Source organism: Leuresthes tenuis, unplaced genomic scaffold (assembly GCF_036924035.1).
Source record: "Leuresthes tenuis unplaced genomic scaffold, fLeuTen1.0.hap1 SCAF_19, whole genome shotgun sequence".
Lineage (NCBI taxonomy): Eukaryota > Metazoa > Chordata > Actinopteri > Atheriniformes > Atherinopsidae > Leuresthes > Leuresthes tenuis.
This window is the reverse complement of record NW_027325373.1, coordinates 11,495,418-11,520,593: the sequence shown is the minus strand read 5'-3', so window position 1 is coordinate 11,520,593 and position 25,176 is coordinate 11,495,418. Positions and strand designations below refer to the sequence as shown.

The 25,176-nt window shown below is 38.7% G+C and overlaps 3 protein-coding genes across 3 annotated transcripts; all 3 read right to left on the bottom strand.

The window, feature by feature from the left end:
* Nucleotides 1-228: 228 nt before the first annotated feature.
* Nucleotides 229-8,459, bottom strand: taok3b (TAO kinase 3b). Its single transcript, XM_072371534.1, has 8 exons — nucleotides 7,702-8,459; nucleotides 6,854-7,090; nucleotides 6,637-6,765; nucleotides 6,329-6,532; nucleotides 4,914-5,153; nucleotides 4,147-4,359; nucleotides 3,729-3,911; nucleotides 229-2,631 (listed from the first exon to the last, which is right to left on the bottom strand). The coding sequence occupies exons 2-8, from the start codon at nucleotides 7,037-7,039 to the stop codon at nucleotides 2,470-2,472; spliced, it is 1,317 nt and encodes a 438-aa protein (XP_072227635.1). The 5' UTR covers nucleotides 7,040-7,090; nucleotides 7,702-8,459; the 3' UTR covers nucleotides 229-2,469.
* A 3,357-nt stretch (nucleotides 8,460-11,816) lies between these two features.
* On the bottom strand, nucleotides 11,817-13,465 carry LOC140276734 (heat shock protein beta-1-like). The gene is made up of 3 exons (XM_072371537.1): nucleotides 12,837-13,465; nucleotides 12,653-12,716; nucleotides 11,817-12,371 (listed from the first exon to the last, which is right to left on the bottom strand). Exons 1-3 carry the CDS (start codon nucleotides 13,225-13,227, stop codon nucleotides 12,212-12,214), a joined length of 615 nt encoding a protein of 204 aa, XP_072227638.1. The 5' UTR covers nucleotides 13,228-13,465; the 3' UTR covers nucleotides 11,817-12,211.
* Nucleotides 13,466-15,517: 2,052 nt separating this feature from the next.
* On the bottom strand, nucleotides 15,518-24,549 carry LOC140277278 (sushi domain-containing protein 2-like). Its single transcript, XM_072372244.1, has 15 exons — nucleotides 24,398-24,549; nucleotides 21,823-22,021; nucleotides 21,539-21,690; nucleotides 21,233-21,400; nucleotides 20,972-21,146; nucleotides 20,587-20,788; nucleotides 19,461-19,546; nucleotides 18,973-19,241; nucleotides 18,757-18,897; nucleotides 18,461-18,619; nucleotides 17,983-18,231; nucleotides 17,603-17,786; nucleotides 16,652-16,746; nucleotides 16,381-16,560; nucleotides 15,518-15,771 (listed from the first exon to the last, which is right to left on the bottom strand). Exons 1-15 carry the CDS (start codon nucleotides 24,507-24,509, stop codon nucleotides 15,620-15,622), a joined length of 2,523 nt encoding a protein of 840 aa, XP_072228345.1. The 5' UTR covers nucleotides 24,510-24,549; the 3' UTR covers nucleotides 15,518-15,619.
* Nucleotides 24,550-25,176: the final 627 nt, after the last annotated feature.

Sequence of the window (25,176 nt, the reverse complement as noted above, 5' to 3'; positions counted from 1 at the left end):
CATACTGTTTTGGACCTGCATTCAAGTTAGTAAATTATAATTAACAGCAAGTTATACAACATAGGTGATTTTCCTCTTTCACACCAAAGAAAAGCAAGCTCGAGAGGTACTACACCACATGAAAGTGCATTGCAAAGATATTCATCCCAATACAATAAATAGATTGCCATAGGTGCAGGATGTTGAGTAAGACTTTTTTTTCAACAGAATATCTTTTATTTTGTCTTTGAAATGCACAGGAAATGGTGAATAAAGTTCTTTAGGAAAGTCCCTTTTATTCTAGCTAAATACATCTTTCTAGTAACGTAAAAGTCACACAAATTGTAAGGTTCATCATTGTTCTGAAGCTTTCAGGCAAACATATTCAAGCACCCCAACAGCACTTATCTATGGAACCATTTGTCCACAAAGCTTCAGTAATACGTGACCAGACAAAAGGTCGTACTGCATATGAGAAAGATTTAATCAAATTTCAGAAAGTTCACAAAAAATCTAAAAGGCTGAAAAATCTAGGGGCGCCTTACAAGATCAGAACACACTCCAGTCATACAGAATTTACCTATCGACTCTATTGCCATCAGAAACTTAATGTTATTAGATTCTTCCCTTTGAAATGCTTTGTGGATTCAGGGACATCCAGCTTTCAACGCTGTGAGGAATATGATCCAATGTTAATACAAGTACTGGCTTAGAAGAAAATTAAATAAAAAAAGACAGGAGGAGAAACAGCTGTCAAACATGACAGGGTTGCATTCAAGACCACCACGTTAAACAATGTGTCAAAAACGGATCCATGATAAAATAGCATTTATTTTTTCATACATATACTTCATTTAAGAGGGTTTCACTGCATGGGGCACTCTTAATATATCATGAAAAAACTTAGTAGTGTTTTGACTCAGAGGGGGTTGCAAAATGCTTACATTTTGTAAAAATTAATTATCTCTCCAAGACAAAAAACTACAAGGCTAAAGGTGATATTAAAAATTAAGCACCAAACAATTATCTGTCCATTCACTACAAATGGATTAATTGTGCAACCTGTTCAATGACCATAATGAACATGGTGAAAAATATGTATATCCTGTCTTCAGACACTAATTAATCAAATGCAATCCAGACCCACACGTTTGCTTTTGTAAAGCCTCTGTAAAATATCGTCACACTGATATCTTAAGAAGTCTGTGGTTCCATTCACCAGCATTATTACAATCTGAAAGTCTAGTGATTTGACCTATCAACATATTGAGCTATTGTATGACCATTTCTTAATATTATAAAAAAAAACAAAGCAATATCTTTATCATTAAGCTCTGTTGTCGGTAATAGACCAATGTTCCTGTATATTCTAGCTATGTTCTCATGTACAAATATTCATATCAAAAATTATACAACACAATTCTCACCATTTTCCTTTACAAGAGTAGTGAACATTAAATGATTCACAAGTTTGGACAAACCCAAAACAAAATAGTGCCAGCCTCAGTCAGTAAAATATAGATATAACAAACACAACTAAAATCTGCTTCAGGCACAACTTAAATAAAGGCATTTGTGAAATTATCATATCAAATATGGCGCTTATGTCCAGCATCCATAGGCCTAAAGAAAAAAAAAGAAAAGAAAAAAGAAACGCTATGACCACTTTTATTTACAAACAGCTAAAATCTCTGACAGATTCATGCTTCACTTCACAACCTGAATTTGTCCTTAAAGTGCATGCAATATTAAGCAGTTTTACCATGTGGGATCTTGAATTGTGAGAAGATAGGTTGATCAAGCTATTGCCAGTTGATTCTACATATCAAATGGCACAAAAGATCTGTTGCCTAAAAAAGTGAGGGACCACAGTATACTGTATGCATAAGCACAATATGGAAGTATGACCAAATGAAAAAAGCCTTTAAAAAATGAATAAACTCTGACTGTCCAGTGACCCCATACAGTAATATTCACATTCAGAGATTGAAATCAAAATAATAGAATAAAATAAAGTGACCATTCAAAAAAAAGACAAAGCAGCTTAACACCACGGGGGAGTCCGCAGCTCACATTCCACAATGTCCCTCCATGTAACACACATAGTGAGCCTCATATGAACATGATGGGTTTCTACTTAAACGTATCAAAGTGCCCATTTTACTAAAATTTCCTGATTTATTCAATTCATACCAAAAGGAGGAAATGGCATGGAGGAAAGAGTCTGTTATTTTAAACACATTGAGTTACACTGACTAAGTTTGCCTTTTACTGACTTGTTGTTGTCTATTCTTTTGTTTTACTTTCCCCCTTCAAGTTTCACAAAAGTCGCTCTCATTGCACGTAGCACCTCACTTTGAAGATGCAATATCTACGAGAGAAGAAAAATATTCAAGAAAGTTATCCGGTTTTGTCACAATGGATGTGTCAAAAGGTCAAGTGGATATGAGAAGGGCACAGATATGTTGTCCTTTAAAGACAGATCCACTTTCATCTGTTGTCTTCTTTGGGGAAGTCCAGAGATCCAAGGCTTCCAAAGCCGAGGCTTCTACTTTCTGAGTCAAAAACACTAATTTCTCTGTCCTGACGTTCCAACAGTTGCTTGATCCTTTCAGTTCGCTCCTTCTGAAGTGCAGCCAGTTCCTCTTCAATCTGTAAACAGCAAACACCATGACTCTTGCTTCGTTATAAGAATACTCGATTTTAGCTTTTGATTTGACCAGTTGAACAGAAGTTTTCATTGCTTTCAGTGACACTTTCAGATGTCTTAAAAGCATTTTGAAGGATTCATCCTTCTGTAAGCTGCATATCTCTCTTTCTATAGCACCAACTTTAAAGCTGCAACAATTACTCTGTATTTCAGTCAACACAGACTTATTCTGCTACTGTAGTAATAATTTCTCTGTTCTGCAGTATGTAGTCTGTAATTCTACACCTAAAATGTGTCTTAGATAAACACACGGTTGCCTCCACAAAGACTGATATTGTATATGTAGTTAAGACCATCTAAGAATAGATTTAAATGTATTTAGTGTATTTCTGGTCAGTACAGCTGAAAAATAAAGACTTGTCTTTGAAATAATGAAAAAAATTGTGCGGGACAACTCTTTGTGTAGGTCTGTTGATTAACACCTTCTGCCCGTGCCTTCTGACTTATAAGCAATGTGGGTCAAATGACCATTAGCTAAAAGTGAAAAATGTATGCCGTTATGTTAGAACACATGAGCACGCATGGACATTGTTTAGCATTTGTTAAACATTTAATTGGGACTGAAGAGAACAGTCAAAACTATGGTGAATGTGCACTACCAATTAAAGATACTGTAAATAAGACGAGTTGTATTTGAAACAGGATCAACCAAAGTTCAGTGAATAAACAATGACAAACAGTAGAAAAATGACAAAACTTGGAAATAAACACTTGTCTATTACCAGTTTGCCTGTTATCGCACACTGACCAATAGCTATTTGAATGTTCCAATCTGAACTAAGTAATAGGACCAATTGACCAAGAGACTAAACAAAATTGCTCCGCCCCCAGTCAAACGATTGTCTTCAGATTGGTAAATCCAGATTTTTTTGGGATACATACCAAGAAATTGGGTATCTGTCTGAGAATATGTGCCAAAAAAAATGCTGCTATAATATTGTTGTAAACACATAAGGAGTCTCCCTGGACATTGATGCTGCACACTCATTTGAGGTCACTTTTATTAAGTATTTTAGTAGAGCTTTGATCTTTAACTTGCCTTCTGTTCAAGGTGTGCTCTCCGTATGGAGACCTTCTGCTCAAGTTTCTGCTGCTCTCGCTCATGTTGGGCCTCCATCTGTGACTTGGTTTTACTCTGGTAGGCATCCAGGAGCTCCATCTCCTGTTTCAGCTGCTGCTCAAGAGCTTGGCACTCAGTTTCCTGCTCTGCTTCTAATCGCATCTAAAGAAAGACAAGATTGGAAAATCAAATATTGACAAGTACAGTTGTTGATATTAAAGCTACTTAAAGTTGAGTCTTTTTGCCTCAAAGGAGGCAATAACTAGTGTGTTGAGAAATTAAATATTTGATGAAGTTTTGAAGCTGATGAACCTTCAAATATCCCTGTTACACATTAGTCCACCATCAATGGAAAATGTGTTGCTATTCATGAAAAGTTATTTGTCAGTTTTCTTACTGCTTGTGAAGCCATCATCTCATTGATGCTCTGTTCATACTGCTCAGCCAGTATAGCCAGCTTGCGAGTCTGCTCCTCTTTCAGGCTCTTCAGGATGGTCTTATGGTCGCCTTTAGGAGACACTTCAAGCTGATGGTTCCTAAGAGCCTTATACTGCTTATTCTGCACCTTGCAAGTATCTTGGAACTGTTTCTTGATCTGCATTTCCAGTGTCTGCAGAGGGTAAAGTAAGAAGTAGAATAGGATTAACAACTGAAAGTCATTCAAATATAATTTAAGCCATGAATTGTTTTCGGTTCAGTTTGACCAGAGTGCAGTGATGTAAAATAATGTCAAACTAAAAGACTTAGTAAAGAATTAAGTGGCTCTTATGAACAAAAATCTTTGGTTTGCCAGACCTAGAACATTTTGACTCACACAAGTAAGCTTCTCACCACTGTAATGTTTGATAAATGGAGAAGAAAATATTTTCATTTGTGAATGCTTTAACACACAAGATTTGTAAGAAGCAGTTCTAATGACAACATGGTAAATTTCTATTGGGAAAGTAAGCATAAAACTATATGGGAGGTAGAATTTAGTGAAATCATATTGTTCGAGGGAACTGAGTATCTGAGTATCCGCTGAGCATAATTTGATAATCTCATCATGAAACATCAAGTTCCTTTATACAAAGTTTTAGAACACCTTGACATGAGATTTAACAGATATTAACTCACTGAATAACCATACATGATAGAATACAGTTGCAAAAAGATCTTAGACACCTTGAGGTTTCTGGGCTGCTGCCGCTGCTCCAGGCTGTGTTTTCTGTGCAGTTCTCTCTGCCGACGGTTGTTGTACTCCTCCTGGTTTTCAAGCTCTGTCTGGTGCTGTAGCCGCATGAGTTCAACACGAAGCTTCTGTAGCATCTGTAGCTGCCTGCGCTCCAAGTCCTGCGTGGACTCGTCCTGCCGGATCATCAGGGCATGTTCCATCTCCTTCTGGGTCCTCTTCTTGTTCAGCTCCTGGTATAAGAAGATCAGTTGTGTTGTTTCTCATGCTAATCATGCATAAACTTTTCTTTCCATGATCTAGTCAGGCTTATTGACTTGCATGAGTGAGTATCTGTAAATGTATTAATTTATTATTACTAACAAGTGCATGTCTTTATGTGTACATTCTAGTGTTTGACTAGTTTAAAAATTACCACCAGGAATAGGAAATGTTATAAATATAGAAAATATTTGATTGGTTCTACTATTCTCTGTCAGTCCTCAGAAGTATTCAATGTGACACAATCCTCCATGGATAATAGAAGACACCTTGTTTTTGTCTTGTCATCCACCTGTGCTGATAACACACAACTTTAGAATGGGATGAGTTAAACACGATGTGTTTTTTCCTTAAATTTCAAACCCTTTTCACAAGGTGAAGATTTGCTGTTATTGTTTCAGTTTTATATTTTGAGAAATGCCAAATTGTACGGTCAGTGCTTCAGAATTTAATAACAGTTTGGACATATAATGTTATCATTGTCATCTTTAATCAGCATTGGTAATTAGTTTAGATAATGAAGCTGCTGTGAGAAAGAATAGCACCCTTTAACGTGGACTTTGGGCTTACACCCTTGGCAGGCCTGCAGCATGCACAAAAAAAGATCTGGCCTATTGGGCCAGCTATAGGAAGAAAAAATCCAAACAAACAAACAAACATCTATCAACCACTCATCATTGGTGTTTTCACTGTAACTTGGTCGTTACTTGGTCATCCTATCCACACTGTAAACTATTATCACAGAAAATTTTTTTGTGTCTGCATATTTTTTGAGTACAGAAATACTGGTAGTCTGCAAAGTCTTGATTTCACGTTATCTCAAAGCAATACTAGAGAATTTTGGAAACAGACTGCTTATTTGCTCCCCTTATAGTTGTAGATTGTAAAACCACTCTCATAAAAACAATTATCTGTGTGAGCTCTTCAAAAATACAGCCATGCTGCGAAAGCACAACAGTGTGGTGCGAGGCTGACACCAAATTTGTGAACTGCGGTATCTCAGCCCATGGGCACTCTACGTCAGTTTCAGACCTGAGAATGTACATAACAAAAGTCAATGTACTTTAAAATTAGTCAGAAGCATATAGTTTTAAGGTTCACAAACTTCTCAAGGGTTGCTTTTAATAATGACAGGAAGTCCTATTACCTCTCTTAGTTGTTCTTGTTCAAACTCATGCCGCCTGATGAGACTCCGGCGTTTGAGAGCCCTACAGCTGCGGTCATAGACCAGCCTCTGTTGGGCCAGCAGGTGAGCTTCCTCCTCAGCTTGTGAGCGCTGAATTGTTTCTTTGTGCCTGGACAGACGCTCCTGCTTCTCCTCCTTGGGTGTACAAAAGTCCTCATTCATCTCCTATAACATGGCACAAACAGAACAGAGCGAGTCTAGGTTGCATGATCTGAAGACACACACATTTCATGCATAACTTTGTGAGCTTATCTGATAGTGATAATTACCTCCTTGACTTTCTCTTTACAAAGCCTGTATTCCTTTTTCTGGTTCTCTAAGAAAGCAGTCAGCTCTCTCTTTTGTTGAGCAACAATCTGTTGCTGTATCCTCCTCTCCTCTGCCGCAACTGACTTAATCTGTAAAGAGACATTGAAGTCATCAGCCTTTTTTTGAATGTCAGACTTGAAAAGTCCAAACACCAACTGGGCTTTAATCAGGCTGTACCTCTTTGTCTGTTTGAGCAGCATGACGTTTGGCCAGTCTTTCCAGCTCAATGTAAGTGTTGTTCGCTTGTGTCTCTAATTCTTTCTGCAGCCGGAGCCTATGCTCATCCATCTCGGCCTTTAGCCTGTTCTCCAGGGCGATCAGCTGCTTCTGGTGCTGTCGCCGCATGCGCTTATACCCAGACATCTGCTCCCGCAGCTCAAAGTCCTGCTCATGCTCCTGGATCTACCTGATGCCCTAAACACAAGAACACAGGAAACAGAATATTGAAGAAGCAGAGCCGGTAAAGAAAGAAACAACCACTTTTTGTGGAGAGGCAAACAAAACCTCTGCAGGCCAGAAACCCAGAGCCAAGATTATTACTTAATAAAATTTACACAAGAACTTAACAATGACGGGAGACTTTGTTTAAACATACTCATATGTTTGACTACGGCAAAATGAACAAATCAGTTTATCACTTTAGAACCATTTTAGATTGATAAGTAACAGGACGAACTAGATCTATTAGATTCCAGACAACTGAGAAACGTTGAAATGCACCTTTTACAACCTGTGTCAAACGATAAACCTCACTGTTAAAAGATATCAGGCAGATATTTACATAGGAAACATACAAATGCAATGCACACACATAAAAGCAGAGGCATAGAGAGAGGCCGAGGATTGGAAAAAATGACATCCATTAACAGGATCTGGTTACCATGACTACAGATGTACAGCTGAGAACACAGACACCCCTTCCCTCCCTCTCATCCCCGTGCCGCCAGCACGCACGTATACACTAACGCACGCGCGCGCGCACACACGTATTTTCATGCAAACGGTGTTGATCGGGAGTAGCGTACCAAAGATGCTGATTTGATGGTGGTAATACGTTCACAGATCTTGCAGTCGAGAGACCGGCTCTTGTGAGAAGTAGGCCGCAGCTCTGGCCTGGTGTCCCTGTGCACGGCCTCATCCCTCACGCAAGCATGGTCCTGCAGGGGGGGAGGAAAAGGAGGAGATAGTGGGGCTGGGTGCTTCCCAGGCCCTTCGCACTCGCCGTTTCTGATAAAGCTGCTATTACTGCCGAATCTCCCTGAATGCAGCACACATCCAGCGTTAAATGCATCCTTCCCGTGCTGGTTCCCCCGCTACTGTGTGCAAGTCCTTCCTAAGAGAGAAAAGGGCATTGCCAAACAATTGCAGGCACCACCGAAGAGGCAGCCACTGGATGTAGTCGTTTTTCTGGCGTCCCCCTCTTCCAAAAGAGGAGGAACCAAATGTCTCCGGTGGATAAGGGTGTATTATGCAAAGCCTACCATTGATAATGAGAAAAGGAAACCACAGGGATGTATTTTACTGCAGCTCTTCTTTTCCGTTTCAAAATGCAGGAAATTTTGGGGAGGAAAAATAGTTTCCCTGTGTTCCTATGATCGCATGTGGTAGCATACTGAAAAATACTTGATTCAGATAAGGCACATCCGAACATGGTTTTCCCTCGAATATGTCGCTCAGTGATCCGTTTGTATTCCACTCGAATTTCTGTCCTACATTTACAGCGCACTTGGTCATGGTAGGTGGTTCTGGTGCCTTCTATTCATCTCTTTCCTCTGTCCCTATTCCACACTCCCCCTTCCTTTAAAGAGACACTACAACACTATAGGCACATCTCAACAAGGCTGAGGTAATTTCACAAGGGATCTGTTTTAGTTTTTTTTTTTTTTTTGTCTTTTTGTTGTTGTTTCTTTTAGAATTATAAACATATCTTTAATAAGAAGAAAAGAAAAACCGAATTAACCGAATTAAAAGGGGAAAGAGCATTATTTGACTTTTCTATTTTTTAAATAAAAAACATTTACTTGTACTTTTGTCAAGGTAAATGAGGGAATAAGAGCAGTTTCAAAATTGAATTTCTCTCTCTGAGAACAGCAGTTGCATATTATAATAATAATAGTAATAATTAAGAAAAGAGAATAAACATGCATATTGTTAACCATTTAGAAAGCTCCATGTCAGCACAACACTTAAATAAAATCATGTTCTGTTCGCTTTAGCATTTTCATGCTGTTATCCTTGTTGTTACAACATGTGACCATAAGGGGGCAACATAGACAACAATTTAATCAAGTTTTGGCATCTGTCTCTCACTCTCCATGGTCCTGAAAATAACTCCATATATCAAATAAGGTGTGCATCTAATGCTGTTGGTATTACTAGCACAACTGATACCACCTCTTGCTTTTTAGTAACCAGTCAGTATGGCATCCACCCCATCCAGCCTTTAAAGAGTCATGAATCCACCTGTTACCGTTTGAAAACTACTTACAATCAAGAACTCCAGCACACTGCATTGAAAATCACCCAATAGCCAACTTAATTTGTCCATATAGACCTGTCAGACATTCAAAACAACATAACATCCAAAAATTGACTTTTTTCCTCCCCACTGTCGCCGAGTGCTTTCTGAGGGAAAATTATTGGGTTTGTCCAAATCTTTAGATGGCCCTACATGTATGATTTATCACTATAGTGAGCTTCATTTAATGAAAAATTCAATCATATTAACAACTATATGAACTAATTTATGAGTGGGGCTACATAGCAACCAAAGTCTTCCCACCAATACCTCATAAGATTACATTTCCAGGTATTGTCTGGTGACAACAAATGCATTTTGTTCCTGCAGGCCATTTCATATAACACTTTTTAAATTACTTTACATTAGTCAGACCCAAATTTGGAGCTCTTGTTTTCACACACACACACACACGCACACACACACATATCTGGTCTGTTTCAAGATCTTTGTACTCTAAAAATCTATTTTTGTCCTTAAAAAGTTCAGTGACTGACTGTAAAGTGCAACTAGTTTAATTTCTGTGTTTGACTATGAGGTAACAGTAACAGATGAGTAACAGTTGGAGGAAGCTTGTGCATTTTTTGACATCACAGATGAGGCTGCACAGCAGCATCTGCCGGATGTGTTAATGCATTTTATGGCTGTGTTGATCAAAGCTTGTCTTCATTTCTGAGATGATATTGAGAATATGTGGGGGAGGAAGGACAAAAATAGTACATTTTTAAATAATACATTTCCTCAAATACAGCATTGTCCAAAAGTCTTGTGCCACTCTTTATTTCTACATGTATTTCCGGGAAAATGGGAAGTAGGTTCAGCGATGTATTGAAACATGCTAACATAAATGAAAATACAGTATATGAGGTAAAGACAGAGTTTCAGCTTGAAAGTCAGTATTTGGTATGAGCACATTTATTCTTCAACTGAACCCTGTTAGTCAAGCTTTCTTGACATTTATTTAAGTAGTCTTCAGGAATAGGTCTCTGGACTTCTTGAAGGACATTTCAAAGTTCTTTTTTTGGTTGTTGAATTCCTTTTGTTAGTTCTCTGTCAAGATGATCCCACACTGCTTCAGTGATGTTGCAGTCCGACCTCTGGGGAGGATTCATTACTCCAAAAAACCTGTTGTCACTGATTTTCGGTCTAGTGTCCTTTGGCATACCTCAGCCTTTTCTTTCTGTTTCCCCTCTTAAGAACGGCTTCTTGACAGCCACCCTTCCATGTAGACCATTTCTGATGAGGCTTCTGTGAACAGTAGATGGATCAACAGACGGTCCAAATGCATCTCTCAGGTCCTGTGTGAGGACATTACTGGAACCGCCTACTATAGATAGTTTTTTGGGCTTGACACTTTCTCTTCCATTTTTTTTGATGACCCACTGCAAATTAAGCTCAGATATGCCAAGTTTTTGGCTAACAGCTCTTTGGGAATCACCTTGTTGGTTCAAAAATATTTTGATTCTTGTCAAACTGATTTGTCTTTTGCATGTTCTGTAGATACAAGTGAAGAAATGGGAACAAATTATATGTTTTTGTGACAGGCTGCTAGTAACAAAGTTCCAAACAATACTTTTGGGTCTTTGCCTAGTTATGTGTTCTGTGTGACACAAAACGGGTTCATCCCTTCAGTTAGATGCCTTCCCTGTGCTAAAATGATTCACTTGTTAGCATTGAGTGGCGCTAATAACAAAAAATGCATTGATCTGAAGTTAGTCAATTACAAGGACCAGATTGAAATATCTCCCCAAAAAAGAAAGAGACCTTCAGACAACCTGAAAAACTATTGCTTAAGACCACAATACATTTACAAAAAATGTCATGTGAACCTCATAAACTGTATAAAGACTTTTTTATATACTTACTCACAGTTTTCAGGTGTATTTGGCCAGTGGGTCATCTGAGAAAGAGTCATTTTCACAGTTTACATTTATGGTTCTATGTTTAAAAATGAATAACTAACCAGAATCACTGTTTTTTTACACTGTATTTTCTATTTCTAACAGGTCATGTGGACTTCCATGGTGATCTATTTACATTTGAATTTCCATTAATATTTTATTAAAGATAAATAACAATTGTTATTTATGTAATATCCGTTGTCAACACTAGATGTCACCGTGTGACCTTTTGAATGATGTGGTCTCCATTTGGTTATGTTAGTGCCTGACTTTTCTGCACTCTTTCATTTTTGTACTTTTGACAGGCTCTCAGTAATGAAGGTGCGACTTCACAGGTAGAATCCTTCCTGTCATGTAAAATTACATTTGATGTGTGTGAAAAAATGTGCTATGTTAATGATGTGTGTCGTATTCAGACTCTAATCTTGCTCAATGAATCCATTACACTTTTTGTGGAAGATGAACATGGGCTGATTGCCATGAATGAGATACATTTCCGTTTAAGGTCGAAACAAAGAAGTTAACTTTAACCCAATACCATACACATGTCTGCCATAGAGGAAGAGAATGACCAAATCTTAAACAAATATATATTTTTTTCTGGATGACTTGAAGAACACTTTCAATGTGCTGCTTCAGTTTACTTTCTGTATAATGCTTTCAGGAGAAGAAAAAGAACAATGGAAGATCAATATCAATCTTTGCAATTACTTCAAGATGCTCATAGAAAACATGGTTTTATTTTCTTTTAATTCAGACAGCAACAGTTGTTTAAAGCATTTTATTATCAGGACAGCTTCACAGGGATGAATATTCTTTATTCTAGACTTCACTGTACATAGTTTCAGTGCATACTCGTATAACTAACCTGTACTACAGTGTGTTTCTCTGTGTCAAAGGCAAAATTAAAGAAAGACTTTTGTTTGAACACAAAAGTGTCATGGCACTCTAATGACATTGACAAATTACAGGATTAAAAAATGCATCATTGCAGGACAATAAGCTTAGTAAATCCTCATTATTAGGGTGCAACAATCTTGTTTTTCTTTTCTTTATGTCAGTCCTACATTTGTTGCTACACAAAGCTTTGGCTACTGCAGTTTCTGCTCACTTGGTTCACTTCTCAGCATCCTGTGTCTGTTTGATCTGAACTGGGATGACTATCTCATTGCCCGGGTTGCTGATGGAAGTCCCAGGGACGGGGGCCTCTACAGACAGGACTCCATCACCTGACAGTGATGAACTGATGTGCTGCAAATCAACCCCCTGTGGTAACCTTTGATGACACAAGAGAAAGTTGGTCAGAACTTAACAAGCAACAATTTTATTATTTATTAATCTTTAGTCCCTCTAGATGTTTTGGCCATATTTGAGAGGCTCATCAAACCATATTGAAATCTGAATGTGCCACTAAAACTTGCAGCCTTTTTAATGCAGAATACTTTGTCACAAGTTGATCTCTTGTCAATAAATGTTTACATTTGCAGAACTAGACAGAAATGATGGATGTGGATGGATTTTATGATTCAAATACGTTCATATTCTCAGACAACTTACTTGTATTTTCGAGTGAAGCACCTTGAAACCAATCCGTGCTCATCTTGCCTCTCTTCATGATTTCCTTTTAGGGAAAAACAGCTACAGTAAGAAATTGCACATGCACAACTAGCCTAACGAAGAATTTACATCTTCTTGTGATGTTTTAAGTAGCCTTCCTCAAATTTAGCTTTTGGTCAACTACCTGATATTTGCAAGTAACCCTCCTTAGTTGTGATTGTGATCTCCTCAGGTGAGAAGTGGTTGACGTCCAAGTTAATCTTCCAGCTATTCTGGCCTGTTTGGATCTCTGACACTCCACTTGTAAGTTGTCTCAGAGTCTTTTGGTCCGGCGTTGCTGGGTGTTGACCGGTGAATGGAGGCAGAAGGGGACTTTGTGCGTACCCAGGCCAGTTGAAAGAAGCTAGTCTCTTCTTTGCCCAGTCAAGCCAGTCCAGATCACTGGGCTCCAGGAAAGGAGGGAGGCCAAAATCCTGTGCAAAGATGCGGCTTGGCTGCGTCCAGTTTGGGAAAGGATCCCAGCTGACATCTCGGCGAAATATGGGACGGGACAACATTCTGTTTTGCTCACCCATGTCTTCAAAAATAAGCTTAGAATGAAAGGAAGGGAAGGTGAAAATGCAAAGCCTGTAGCTCCTCCTTGACAAACAAGTGTGAAGGCCAGATCACTGAACAATAGAACAGCTGTGTTTTTATGCTCAAACACTAACAGCAAGTAAAGAATGGGTAAGAGGAAAGGCTGTTTTGGCTTCTGCAGGGCTCCGCTCACACAGTTTATATACCCAGCTGGTTCATTTTATCACTTGTGCAGCAGCAAGTGTGATGTAAGGGATGAGAATGTCTTGATATGTGATGAGCTGGGGTGTTACTCCTTCGTTGCCCTGGGACATGGAGAGGACAATGCCAGTTATCTGTATTTATATCTCTTGAGTGTCTCTGGCAAGTTGTTGGTGAATGACTTTGGAAGCAGCAAGCAGCCATTTTATTCAGCACTGGCCTCTGCAGTCTTGTCACATACTGGTGTTCTTTGTCCACAGAAGTCACAGCAGTGTGTTATGTGAGGGAACAGCACGTACATTCAAAGTCACATGGTAAACAGAAATGTTGCTTCATCCAGTCTTTTTTAAACCCATGAGTGAGGACAAAACTTAAAAAGAAATAAGTACAATCTTATGGTGAATATGTATGACAAACAATTGCATGTCACAGAGTTAGAGATGTGTTTATTGCCAGGACAAAGTAACAAATGGAAAAACTGCTGCATTCTAGTGTTGATGAGGAATTTCACAGCCGCATCTTCGTGGGTGACATGTTGCTCAAATAACAAATCAAGCTTCAGTCGGATAAATTAATAGACCTCCAAGGAGGAATGGCATTTATCAATGATGCCATAACTTATGCTTGTGCCCATAGTTTTTGTCAGGTTAATATTTCAGTCTTGTTTTCCAGTTAGAAACAATGTGCCATTCCAAAACCTGTAGCTGGATTAAATATATAAAGTAAAACTATGAGTGCTGACTGAATGCATTGATCTATCCTTTATGTTTATGTTTTATGTTTTAGTGTCAGCTCAGAATTAAAGCTAAGAGACGGAGGACTGTTGTTGTTGGTGATATCAAAATGTTTCCTCTATTATAGCAGCAGAAAATATGAGAAATCTGTTTTATTTTGAGTTATCTCAAAGAAAACGATTACCAGCATAGTGACCACAGTAACATGTGGAGCATTATGAAACACTTCGACTGACATCTTGTACCAAATCCAAATCCAAACCAAGACCATTCTCAATTATAGCCCAAAGCTAACTTTAGACTGGTCCTTACTCATCAAGACAAGTTTTTTTTTTCTTGTACAGAATCTGACATAAAATGCCATCAACAGCTGTGGCTGTAACTTTTCACTGTTAATTGAATAAGTTTTTGAACTTAAAAAATGTGAAAGGAATGAAATCCTTATGTAGCTGAACAATTGATTCCACTTTATTTTCAGATTTGTGTACTTATTTCTGAAGGGCAATTAACTGAAGTCAAATTGTTTCACGTTTTGTGAAATAATAGTGAAGTATTTAATGGACATAAAGGCAGCTAACTCTTTTGTTCAATGTCAAAACACAACACATCTCTTTAAAATGTAGAGGCAAATTTGCAGTTTCGTTGCGTAACCATCAAAAGGAACAGATAAGAATATCAGTAAACAGGATTTATAACCTGGGATTTATTGGCTCCTGATAACATTTCCAAATAAAAATACAGAACTCTACACAGGCTGAATTGATTGAAACTAGTCTGATAATTGAAGCTACAAAACCACCGTATTTGAATAACAATACTGACCAAGATTCCAGGTAAATCTTCTTCTATACTCATTTGTGTTTCTTTTTTTATTATCTCTATAAATACATTTGAAGTACTCCTAAGACTCCACTCTACGACACAGTACAAAGGTGGAGTGTTAATACACTTTACTGGAGTTTTACTACTTAGCTAGCTGAAAAAAATTATTTGAGAAAATCTTATAAATACAAAAAAACTTTGTTTTAACTGTGCAAGAAAGTATGCTCAACCTTGTTTTATAATCTCTATTATCAGTATGACACAAAATTCACGATCAAGTTAAAATATAATGTATTCTTCTTCAATCTGACAAGCTGTAACATTAGTTATAGACAAAATATTTTGTAATTTCTAAGAATAATGAAAGCTGTTATTGATCTGTGCATAAAATCCTTCTTACTCTGACAAAAATCTGTTCATCTTAAATACAATATTACACCCCAAATTCTTTTTAGAAGGTTTCACTTTTCCAAGCTTCTTCTGAATGTTTTCTGAAACAGAAAGCAAAGCAACATTTTCAGGGGGGAAAAAATGCTAAAAGAGATTTGAGGCTTTCACAAAGGTGCAGGAAACTACAACAAAGAATATTTGTCCACCATCGAAATTAACTCATACAACTCATACTCATATTAACTCATTCATTGCAATATTTCAGATGAATACAAGAAAGAAAATATCCTGTCCTGTACCTTTTCTGCTTTCTGGAGTGGAGCACAAGTGATGTTATGATCAAAGCCAGTGTCAAGGCTCCAATTACTGATCCAGCCAAAATTCCTGCGAGATTACCTGAAAAACAACAATTTTCTTTTATCAAGAGGATCCCCACAGAGTCAAAGACATGTATCCAGATTGATTGGGTTCGGTAGTCTTTTATTGGTTTATCTATTTTGCTTTAACTGAACATTTTACTGCAGAGAAGTTAAAGGGGTCACAGTCGAGCCTTGTGGCTGAGGCTCCCAGGACGTCTCAGCCCTGGGTCTGAGCACTCTGCCTATAGGCTGCTGATCCCTACTTCTTTTCAAACAGGGAAATTTCAACAACTGACCTACACCTTGCTGGTCAGACATGTATTGTTTCCTGTGGACAACTTACATCTTTACATTGACCCTAACTTCTTATGCTGTAATTTTTCTTAATTCCTTGTTTTTACAATCTGACTCATTAATGTCGAAGTGAAACCCCTTTCCCCAAACCCTGATCGATAATTAAATGTTTCGCATGAAATGAAACTTTTGTGCATTTGGATATTTCAGAGCTGATTTGATGGATCAAATGATGCACACAAATGCAGACACACACACACAAGCTAAAACACTGATATATTTGCCACCACTGATTCATTGATGTGTGGAGATCAAAATTGAATTGTTTATTGATTTTAAGGCTTTTTCATACTGGGAACAGAGCAGCTTGTGTCTTCTCCAGACCACCGGCCGTTGTTTTGGCAGATTCGTTCTGCTGATCCTTTGAGTGTGAAGTCCTCGTCACAGGAAAACCGGACCGTAGCTCCTTGTAAATAGGTCGTCCCCTCCTTTTTCCCATTAGTTGGTGGTGGAAGCCATCCACAGGTTATCACTGTAAAATATTACACTGTGATGCCAAGTTGTAAATGATAATTGCTGGACATTTAAAGGGCTCTTTGAAACTTTTATTGTCCTGTTTTTACCAGGTTTTAGATCCTCAACAAGAGAAATGTGACTCTGAAAAGACAATCTGGTAGCATTTCCCATTCTTGGACTTCGACCTACCAGGATATCATACCTGCAGCACAGATATAATGATGGTCAAAACTGGTTCGTCAGAAGATGAGACTTTATGACTTAGATTCTAGATTATCGTGTTCATAGTGTGAAAAACAACATGACAAAAAAAGAGAAAAAATATCATTTGAAACAGCAAAGCAGAAAGCTATAGCAACATATCAAATATTATGGTAACAAAACAAAAAAAAATTATTTGACAAAAAATTTATTGAAATTTGTCAGTGCTTTCGGATTCTTTTAAATGACTGATTTGTTACTAAAGTTATATTTATCACAAAGCCACTGACTCTATTTTCAGGGTTGGTTTGTGCTCATGTCTTCTTACTTGCGGTTTCACACCATAGACCTTTCTGTATGCAAAGACAGCTCTGAGGACATCATTCAACCCCTTTAATAGAGTTCATTCTAACTGAGGCGTCAAACATGATATCTGCTGTGTTTTGAGCAAGACGTGTTTGTACAAATATTGAGGAAAATGACTGTGTAATCTAATTATGCACACAGTGTGTGTGCTTGACTGGATCCCTGGATCCCTTCTATTGAAAAAGTATAGTACATCATGAGGAGGAGAAACAGCTGATGATGACCACAGAGTGTTGAGCAGCTGAGTTTCCGGTTTGGCATTTCTGACAACTTTTTTAATGTGTTGCTAGTGTTTGTTTTATTTCTAAATATAATGAAGTTGTTCAGTGAAGACAGTGAAAATTGTGTCATTTGTGTCTGTTAAAGGTTTAAATTAATTGACAAATTCCAGATTTCATATTCATATTATTTTAAACTTAACAGTTTTTTGTCCTGTTTTAGAAAACCTCCCAACCTTTCTGGAAACGGAGTTTGTGGATTTTTTCACATACCTACAGAACTGAGAGCCCTCGCCAGAACAAATTTCTGCAGTCTGATTGATCAGTGGATCATCTGGATTTTCGGGGACATAAAACACTGGCACAAAACTTTGGTCATGTCTGGGGACAGAGAAATATGTGTCCAGAAGATACTCTGAATCATATGTGAACAAGGCAGATGTGTTGATTACAGCCCCTGTAAGAGAAAAACAAACATTAAACATGCTTTAATTGCCTTTGCAAGAAAAACATGAATTTCTGGAATTAATTCATCCCATCCTAAAACATAGCCAGAATGGTTGCTGTCAGTAAATGTTGAATGAAAGACTGTTTTTGCTTAAATTTCTGAGTAAAAGTTTTGAACAACAGAACATAATCAAGTGATTTCTTACAGCTCGCCCCAAAGCGAAAGAGCTCCTCCGGATCGCTGATGTTCTGCACAAGCTGCCCGTCTTTAAAGACAAGGTCATCTTTGGCGTCACCATTCATGTTTCCCAACAGTCCAAGAGAGGTTTCTTTAAATTCCTCTGGTAAGAGGACAGTTGTCATCATGGTTTCTTCTGTCAGTCTCACTTCCACCCCGGCTCCAGACGGGAACATCACGGTCACATTTGTGGAGGTGGGAGAAAACACAAACACACCTGAAAGAGAATTAGTGAGGAGGCAAGCAGAAGAGAGCCATGATCAATAAGGCAGATTATCGTAGGCCAAGCTGAAAGGATAATATTGTTGTCAGCACTATTTTAGTTCTGGTAATTTCACATTTCCGTAGTGTTGAAAAAAATGCATAAATCCTTTCCTTTAAAAATAATTTTCCAGTACAAGTAAAAGCTCTGAATAGCGAGTTCAAGGAATCAAGATGATTCTCACCGTGCAAGTCCATCCAGCTCTGCTCAGCAAAAGAGAGGACTTTTTCATTATGCAGCACTTCAAGTCTGTCATGTCCGCTGTCTAGACGCACCTCAACAATGTCAGAGGATGCTTCTCTCATGGCTACAGATGACAACTTTGTTGCATTTATTGTATTTCCTAAAATAAAGATAATCACATTGGTGTTGCAGGGAAAAGGAACCATTCAAAAACAAGACGTGCTTTCCGTCCTTTGGGATAACATTTACTGATTATTGTTGAAAGAGACAGTCTATCTTTAAAGCTCAACATCTCACCATTCACTGTTGGTGGCTCTGTTCTTCCTTGGATTGTCAACTGCTTCTCTGCTGAGGTCAACAGAGTGTATTCCCCTTTGCCATTGAAAGAGTAGCTGACACCATCAAATGTTATGAAGTGGGGATCTCCGAAGACCACAGCTGATGTTAACAAAAATGAAAGACTTTATACTAAACAATAATCTCATAAAACACACACTGAAAAGGATTTCTTACCTGAGTTGGGCGACTGGTACCTTCTGCAGTCACTGGAGGGCCGATGTTTGAAGTAGTAGTGGCAGTTGTCCGACCAGAGGCAACAGTAATAGAAGCTGAGGACATCGTAGACCCAGTGGGACTGTCCAGGAATTCGAGGAGGTTTCTGGAAGGGAGGCGAGCCCCAGTCGTGTGCTCGGTCTGGAGTACTACCCCCGATCGAGTCAGCTGTCAGGACCTGAGCACCGGTGCTGTCATAACAACACTGTTGTCCTGCTGCATACTTAGGACTGGGGATAAACATTAATAGTTAAAACAGGGAATTCTCTTGCAGCAGAAGACATGAAACCATTACATTAAACACCATAGCCAAGATAGCTAAGATTAGCTTGTAAAGACATGTTTAAACCCTGTAAATGAATATATATTGCTGGTGGTGTTGAAGCGTTTCTAAAATGTATACTACTGTTACACAGAAGTGTGAGGACAAGTCCAAGTCAAGGACTCACCTGGCTTGTATGGCTCTTACACAGTGAACACTCCCAGGATGGTAGGTGCATACACTCCCTTTCTCTATATCACAGCCATAATCAGTCTGAGGAATACAGGAGACATGTGGTGTTTGAGACAAGACAGCCAAGAGTGCATTTCATTGTGCAGTTGAAGAACCAGTTGTACCAGCTCTTTAGATTATAATGACAAGTGCTATAAGTGTCTGATAAACAGGAAGCCCTGACCAAAACTTTTTGGATTTTTATGATGATAGTGTTGCTGCAGTTGCTAACTCGTATTTGCATGTTTCCTCCCAAAATTTCACTACAAATATTCCAATATATTCCAATGCTCTCTCAGCCTCACACACAAACTTAGAGAAAGGTTTACTGGTAACTGGTGTAACCCAGTCCTGTGGCATAGTTACAGTACGACAAAGAAAGTTTGACTGAAGTGAATCCTCATCTAAACACATAGACACTGGCTTCAAACATGCAGTTGTATTTGTGAATAAGCAGTGATCTGAAAGGCAGCGATGGCTTTATGGCTTTGCCCAGAATGTAAATTCATATAACCACGACCATTAACTATGCTATTGTATACAGCCTAAAGACAATGTTCACATAAAAGCTATGATTAGACACCCTCTAGACTTTGAACTGATGAGCATCAACAAAAGGTGACTATTCCACAGCACCGCCGCCTTATAAACACATCAGCTAATTACATGCTTACCGGTGATGACCCCTCTGTGCAGTTCATCTGAGACGGATTAGTGCTCAGGGTTTGTTTTTATGATTTTGTTCAAGTCAACAATCTTTATAGTTATGGGTGTGTACTACTGTACTCTATACAGCTTTCTCTTCATGCTCCCAACACATCTATTCCTGACACGTCTCATATCTTCCCTATCTCTTGATCAATAGTGTCTACAGGTTTTATAGTGACTGATTCTTTGTCTTATAAGTTTTCTATGGTTTTCACTGTCCTTTTGCTACAAACTTTTATACTCATAAGACTATTTCAATCATTTCAGAAACTTGTTACAGTGAATAGTAATAATAACAAACATTTTTTAAGGTGCTATTGACTGAGTTACAACTGATTGCAGCCAAGTCCAAATTTTGTCCAGTTCACACTTACATGAAACCTCCCTGTGTCTGCTCTTGCTTGAGCAAGAGTGCAGGGACAATCGATGATCTCATTGAGAAAGTTGGGCAGCTGAATTTCCAGCTGGTCCCATGCTAAACATTTCTCCAGGGCCCAAACTGCTGAGTTCTCCTTAAACCTCTCCTCCAGATGCCAGGCCAAAGCATGATCCTCAGTCCATGCGGCTTGGACGTTCCTAAATTAAACATAGCCAATACAGCTGTTGACTGCTTTTATAGTTATCAAGTTAACATTGTCTATCATTTATATCAGACATAAATTGCTATTCTTATCATCTGTTGGGTATTTACTTTTCTCCAAACAAAAATTGAGGAGCATTAATAGGGCACCACCACTGCAGTATGTTTGAAGTACATACCACTTGCCATCAGGGTAGCTGCTTGAGCTGACTCGAACAGAGCCAAGCTCCCAACTTGAACTGCCATTCTCTGCTGGACTGGGTAGAAAGCTGAAGGAGCCATTGTTGGGATGATCCTTTGCAAGTGAGTATAGATACACCCACTCACCCTGCCAGTCCTCAGAATAAGGCTTTCCTACAATGAAACATCTTGTTATCCGGGGGGTTTCTCATATTGTTATAATCATGTGATCTATAAAGTTCATATACATTCTTACTTACCTGTCTCCCTGTATCCCCAGAGCTCCAGATTGACTCTTTCTGCTCTGACTAAGGAGGTATTCCATGTCATTTGAAGAGTGCCCCCCACGTTAGGCGTGCCATAGTACTGCCACTTAGTTGAGTTCACCAGAGTAGCCTTGAACTTAGAATCTAACTTGCCTGTATGAACTGCAGCAGCACATGGGAATCAAATAAAGTGCAGATTATTATTTTAACACCAACTGGAAAACTATCAAACCTCATTCTTAAAGGGAGACTTTTCATGTCACCCTCTTCAGGATGAGGATGTGAGTGCAGATGTAATACCTGAAAGCCAGGCTCCAGCTCTACTGAATGTGGTGCCATTGTCTGAAGAGATATGCAAAGGAATCCATCCTGTTTCATATAACAGTGGGGAGATGCAGTGGCCTCTGCTGTTTTCATCCACATACCCCTCAGTATTGATTATATTGTTGAACCTGCCATTAAGATAGAATGGTTATTAGGTTGAAAGGAGACCCTATTAGAAAGAATTTATGACAATGCAAGCTTTTTTTCCACAGGAAAAGAGATAACCACAGGAACATGTAAAGAACAGAGCAATGTCTTACCTGCAAATAATCTGAGAACTTTTATTGAAAGTTGCATCAAGTACAATAAAGTCTGTCCCACCCAAGATGGATCCAGAATGTGGAGAGATACTAATGCAGTACTCCTTGTAGTCAGTGCAGCATTTCTTCAGAGACGCACATGTTGAGTGGCAAGAACATGAGCCGAATTCTTCCCCACAGTTTCCTTCACATGTCTGGCCTGTTCACAATAAAGAAGCAGAGATTTCAAGTTAGGACTTTGGCTCATGCCATTATTTTAAAACTGATACATTGTTACACCCCTTATCCAATCTGATTGGCAGTCTTTCAGTAGTTCATGGGAACTTCATTGTCCTAATTTACTTGTTTAAATGTTTAAAAAAAAAGAAGTGCAAATGGACCATACCTATACAGTGCCCTCTTGAACTTGTAGAGGTTTTAACAAGGTGATTTACATGTGCTTCTCATTCATCCATTCATACAGACACTCCTACAGTACTCCTTGCCATATATATCCTCTTTTTACCTGGAGGAATACCACTCTTCCAGATGAGCCAGGGCAACCCCATGTCCCCCATGTGCCCTCTGCTTACCAACTGTTTACACTTGAGCAATCCAAAGACCTAAGATTTAACTTTCAAAGTACTGAAAGTGGGGATGATGCCGGATGATGTGAGAGCAACTCAATCCCACCCCTGATACCACAAATCTTACATTGTGTTGAATGAGTAGTTGTGAATCAATAATATTTTAAAAGTGGGGATGTTCTGTAAGATAAAAACAAAATGCAATGATTTGAAAATCTCATGAATCAATCATTTCTTTTACAATGGAACACAGAAAAATGTGCCACATTTTTTAAATTACTATTACTGCTGTCATAACTATTTCATAAAAAATATCAGCTTATCTTGAGTTTGATGGAAGAAACAAGCCTCAAAAGATGGACACAGGCTAATGTTTACCACTGTGTAGCATCATCTCTTCTTTCAACAACAGTCTGTTAACATCTGTGAACTGAAGAGACAAGTTGCTGGACCTTTGGGAGAGGTATGTTCTCCAATTTTTGTCTGATAAATGATTCAAGCTATTAATCATATTTTGCCATTTATCGTCTTGACTCTACTACCTTTTCTTTTCTTTTCTTTTATTTTAGTACTTTCCCTCTTGTACCATAACTGTTGCACAACAATTTTCCTCGGGATAAATAAAGCTTCTTGAATCTTGAATGACGCCATGGTGATGTAATAGATGCAGTATGTCCATCCATCCATTTTCTATACCGTCAGTCCGTTAATCGGGTAGCGGGTGGGCTGGAGCCTATCCCAGCAGTCATCGGGCGAAAGGCAGGGTACACCCTGGACAGGTTGCCAGTCCATCACAGGGCCACATAGAGACAAACGAGACAAGCAACCATGCGCGCTCACACTCACTCCTACGGACAGATGCAGTATGTATTTAAGCATATGTTGCTCTGAAGCCTGTAAATATCTTTCTGCATTGATGATGACTTTCCAGATGTACGAGTTGCCAGTTCCACAGGCACTAATGTACTCCCATATCATCAGAGATGCAGTCTTTTGAACTGAGTGCAGATAACAAGCTGGACGGTCCCTCTCCCATTTAGTCCAGAGGACAAGGCATACACGATTTTCAATGAGAATTCTGATTAATATAATCACAGCACAGTTTTCCACTTTGCCTCAGTCCATTTTAAATCAGGTTTGGCCCAGGTAGATATATCTCTGGATGATGTTCACATATGGCTTGTATCTGCATGATAGAACTTTAAGATGTATTTGTGGATTTCTGGAATGTCTTTTAAGATCCTCCCCAAGGTTTACATGTTGTTCTTTGCAGATTGCTGCACCACTGTCAATGTTTACCTCTGAGCTACTCTGCTTCTCGGAGGTGCTCTTTTTATGCTCCAGATGTTTCTTTTGACTACTACTTACTCTTTCGACTTTCTCCATTTCAGCATTTTAGGGGATTTGTGGTTGTGTATACATATATTTATACACACACACACACACATATATAGCATTTGGAAGTAGCCTGTATATGTGTACATTTGCATCTGTTCAGTTGATGAAACATACCTAGTTAGTTAGATTTAGTTATCTATATTATTTATTAAGGTTTCGGTATAGATCATAGCTTGCATTAAACTATCACCTCTCACAATGTTTAACACATGTTCTTCTACATAACTATGGTATCAAGTACTGCAACATCTAACATACATGGACTGGTTGTCAACAAAACAGTTGTACCATCTGTCATGAAAAAGAATTGGCATGTTGTGTGAATCTGAATGAACAGAACAGTTTCCACTACATGACTGCTTCATGGGCTACCATCAGATGAAGTCATTCAAGTCTGTTTCAAATGGCTTGCACTGTGCTCTTTGCCTCCATACATTTGCAGAAGTTCCAGAAGTTCCAGTTTCCAACGGCCCCAAACTTCTTTATCAATTCTGGTGACATTTGATTATCAAAATTGTTTTCAAGTAAATTACCACCTTCAAAATACCGTTGATAATTCCTACGAAGTTGCTTTTTGCCATTGTAGAGCCAGATAGTTATGAATCACTTACCAAATGCTGTGCAGATATTTAAAGCCAGAAAAAGAAATATTATTGCTACAGATTTTCCCATCCTGGCAGAGTCAGATTGTGAGCGAAGGTTCCAGCTGGATACTTTTGCCATCCACTGCAACTCCTTTGCTTATGGTGAATATGTGCTCAGCATTTTCCTAAACCTTGGACTTCTGATTACCGGCATTTACGAACTCCTGTTTAATCATCAACCTGGGGTCCTGATTAACATTAACAACTGCACCCTCACGTGTCTACCTTTAACCCTCTCACACTCCAAGCCAAACAATTTTCAAAAATATATTACTAGCTGCTCCACGGTGGTGTGGTGGTTAGCACCGTCGCCTCACAGCGAGAGAGAGAGCGTGTGTGGTTGTTTGTCTCTGTGTGGCCCTGTGATGGACTGGCGACCTGTCCAAGGTGTACCCCGCCTCTCGCCCGATGACGGCTGGGATAGGCTCCAGCCCCCCTGCGACCCAACTGACGGATTAAGCGGGTATAGAAGATGGATGGATGGATATTACCAGTTTAATTAATTCTATTTTGACCTGCTGACACGTATCTTGCCTCGTTTTCATATATAGATGAATATCCAGCTTACTGATAGAGTTGAAGAAATAATAGAACAAAAATGTGTCAAATTTGGCAAATCCTGTATTAAGAAAATCTTTACCTTAACAAATAAAATTGATTACCAAATCTATAAAAAAAAATTCATGCAGAAGATCACAAAAAAATAGATCAAGATAAGAATTAGATCATTTTGAGCATACTGAAAA

Bases quoted from the DNA above. Each gene is read 5' to 3' on its own strand.
- taok3b (XM_072371534.1), bottom strand. From the start codon at position 7,039: ATGTCTGGGTATAAGCGCATGCGGCGACAGCACCAGAAGCAGCTGATC. The intron at 6,766-6,853 runs GTACAGCCTGAT...GTCTCTTTACAG, and splicing joins CTGCTCAAACAGACAAAGAG to ATTAAGTCAGTTGCGGCAGA. The intron at 2,632-3,728 runs GCAAGTTAAAGA...TGCTGTTTACAG, and splicing joins GAGCACACCTTGAACAGAAG to ATTGAAGAGGAACTGGCTGC.
- LOC140276734 (XM_072371537.1), bottom strand. From the start codon at position 13,227: ATGGGTGAGCAAAACAGAATGTTGTCCCGTCCCATATTTCGCCGAGAT. The intron at 12,717-12,836 runs GTAGTTGACCAA...TTTCCCTAAAAG, and splicing joins GGGTTACTTGCAAATATCAG to GAAATCATGAAGAGAGGCAA. The intron at 12,372-12,652 runs GTAAGTTGTCTG...GTGTCATCAAAG, and splicing joins TGCTTCACTCGAAAATACAA to GTTACCACAGGGGGTTGATT.
- LOC140277278 (XM_072372244.1), bottom strand. From the start codon at position 24,509: ATGGCAAAAGTATCCAGCTGGAACCTTCGCTCACAATCTGACTCTGCC. The intron at 21,147-21,232 runs GTAAGTAAGAAT...GTTTCATTGTAG, and splicing joins CTGGGGATACAGGGAGACAG to GAAAGCCTTATTCTGAGGAC. The intron at 15,772-16,380 runs GTATGAAAAAGC...GTTGTTTTTCAG, and splicing joins CACAAGCTGCTCTGTTCCCA to GTAATCTCGCAGGAATTTTG.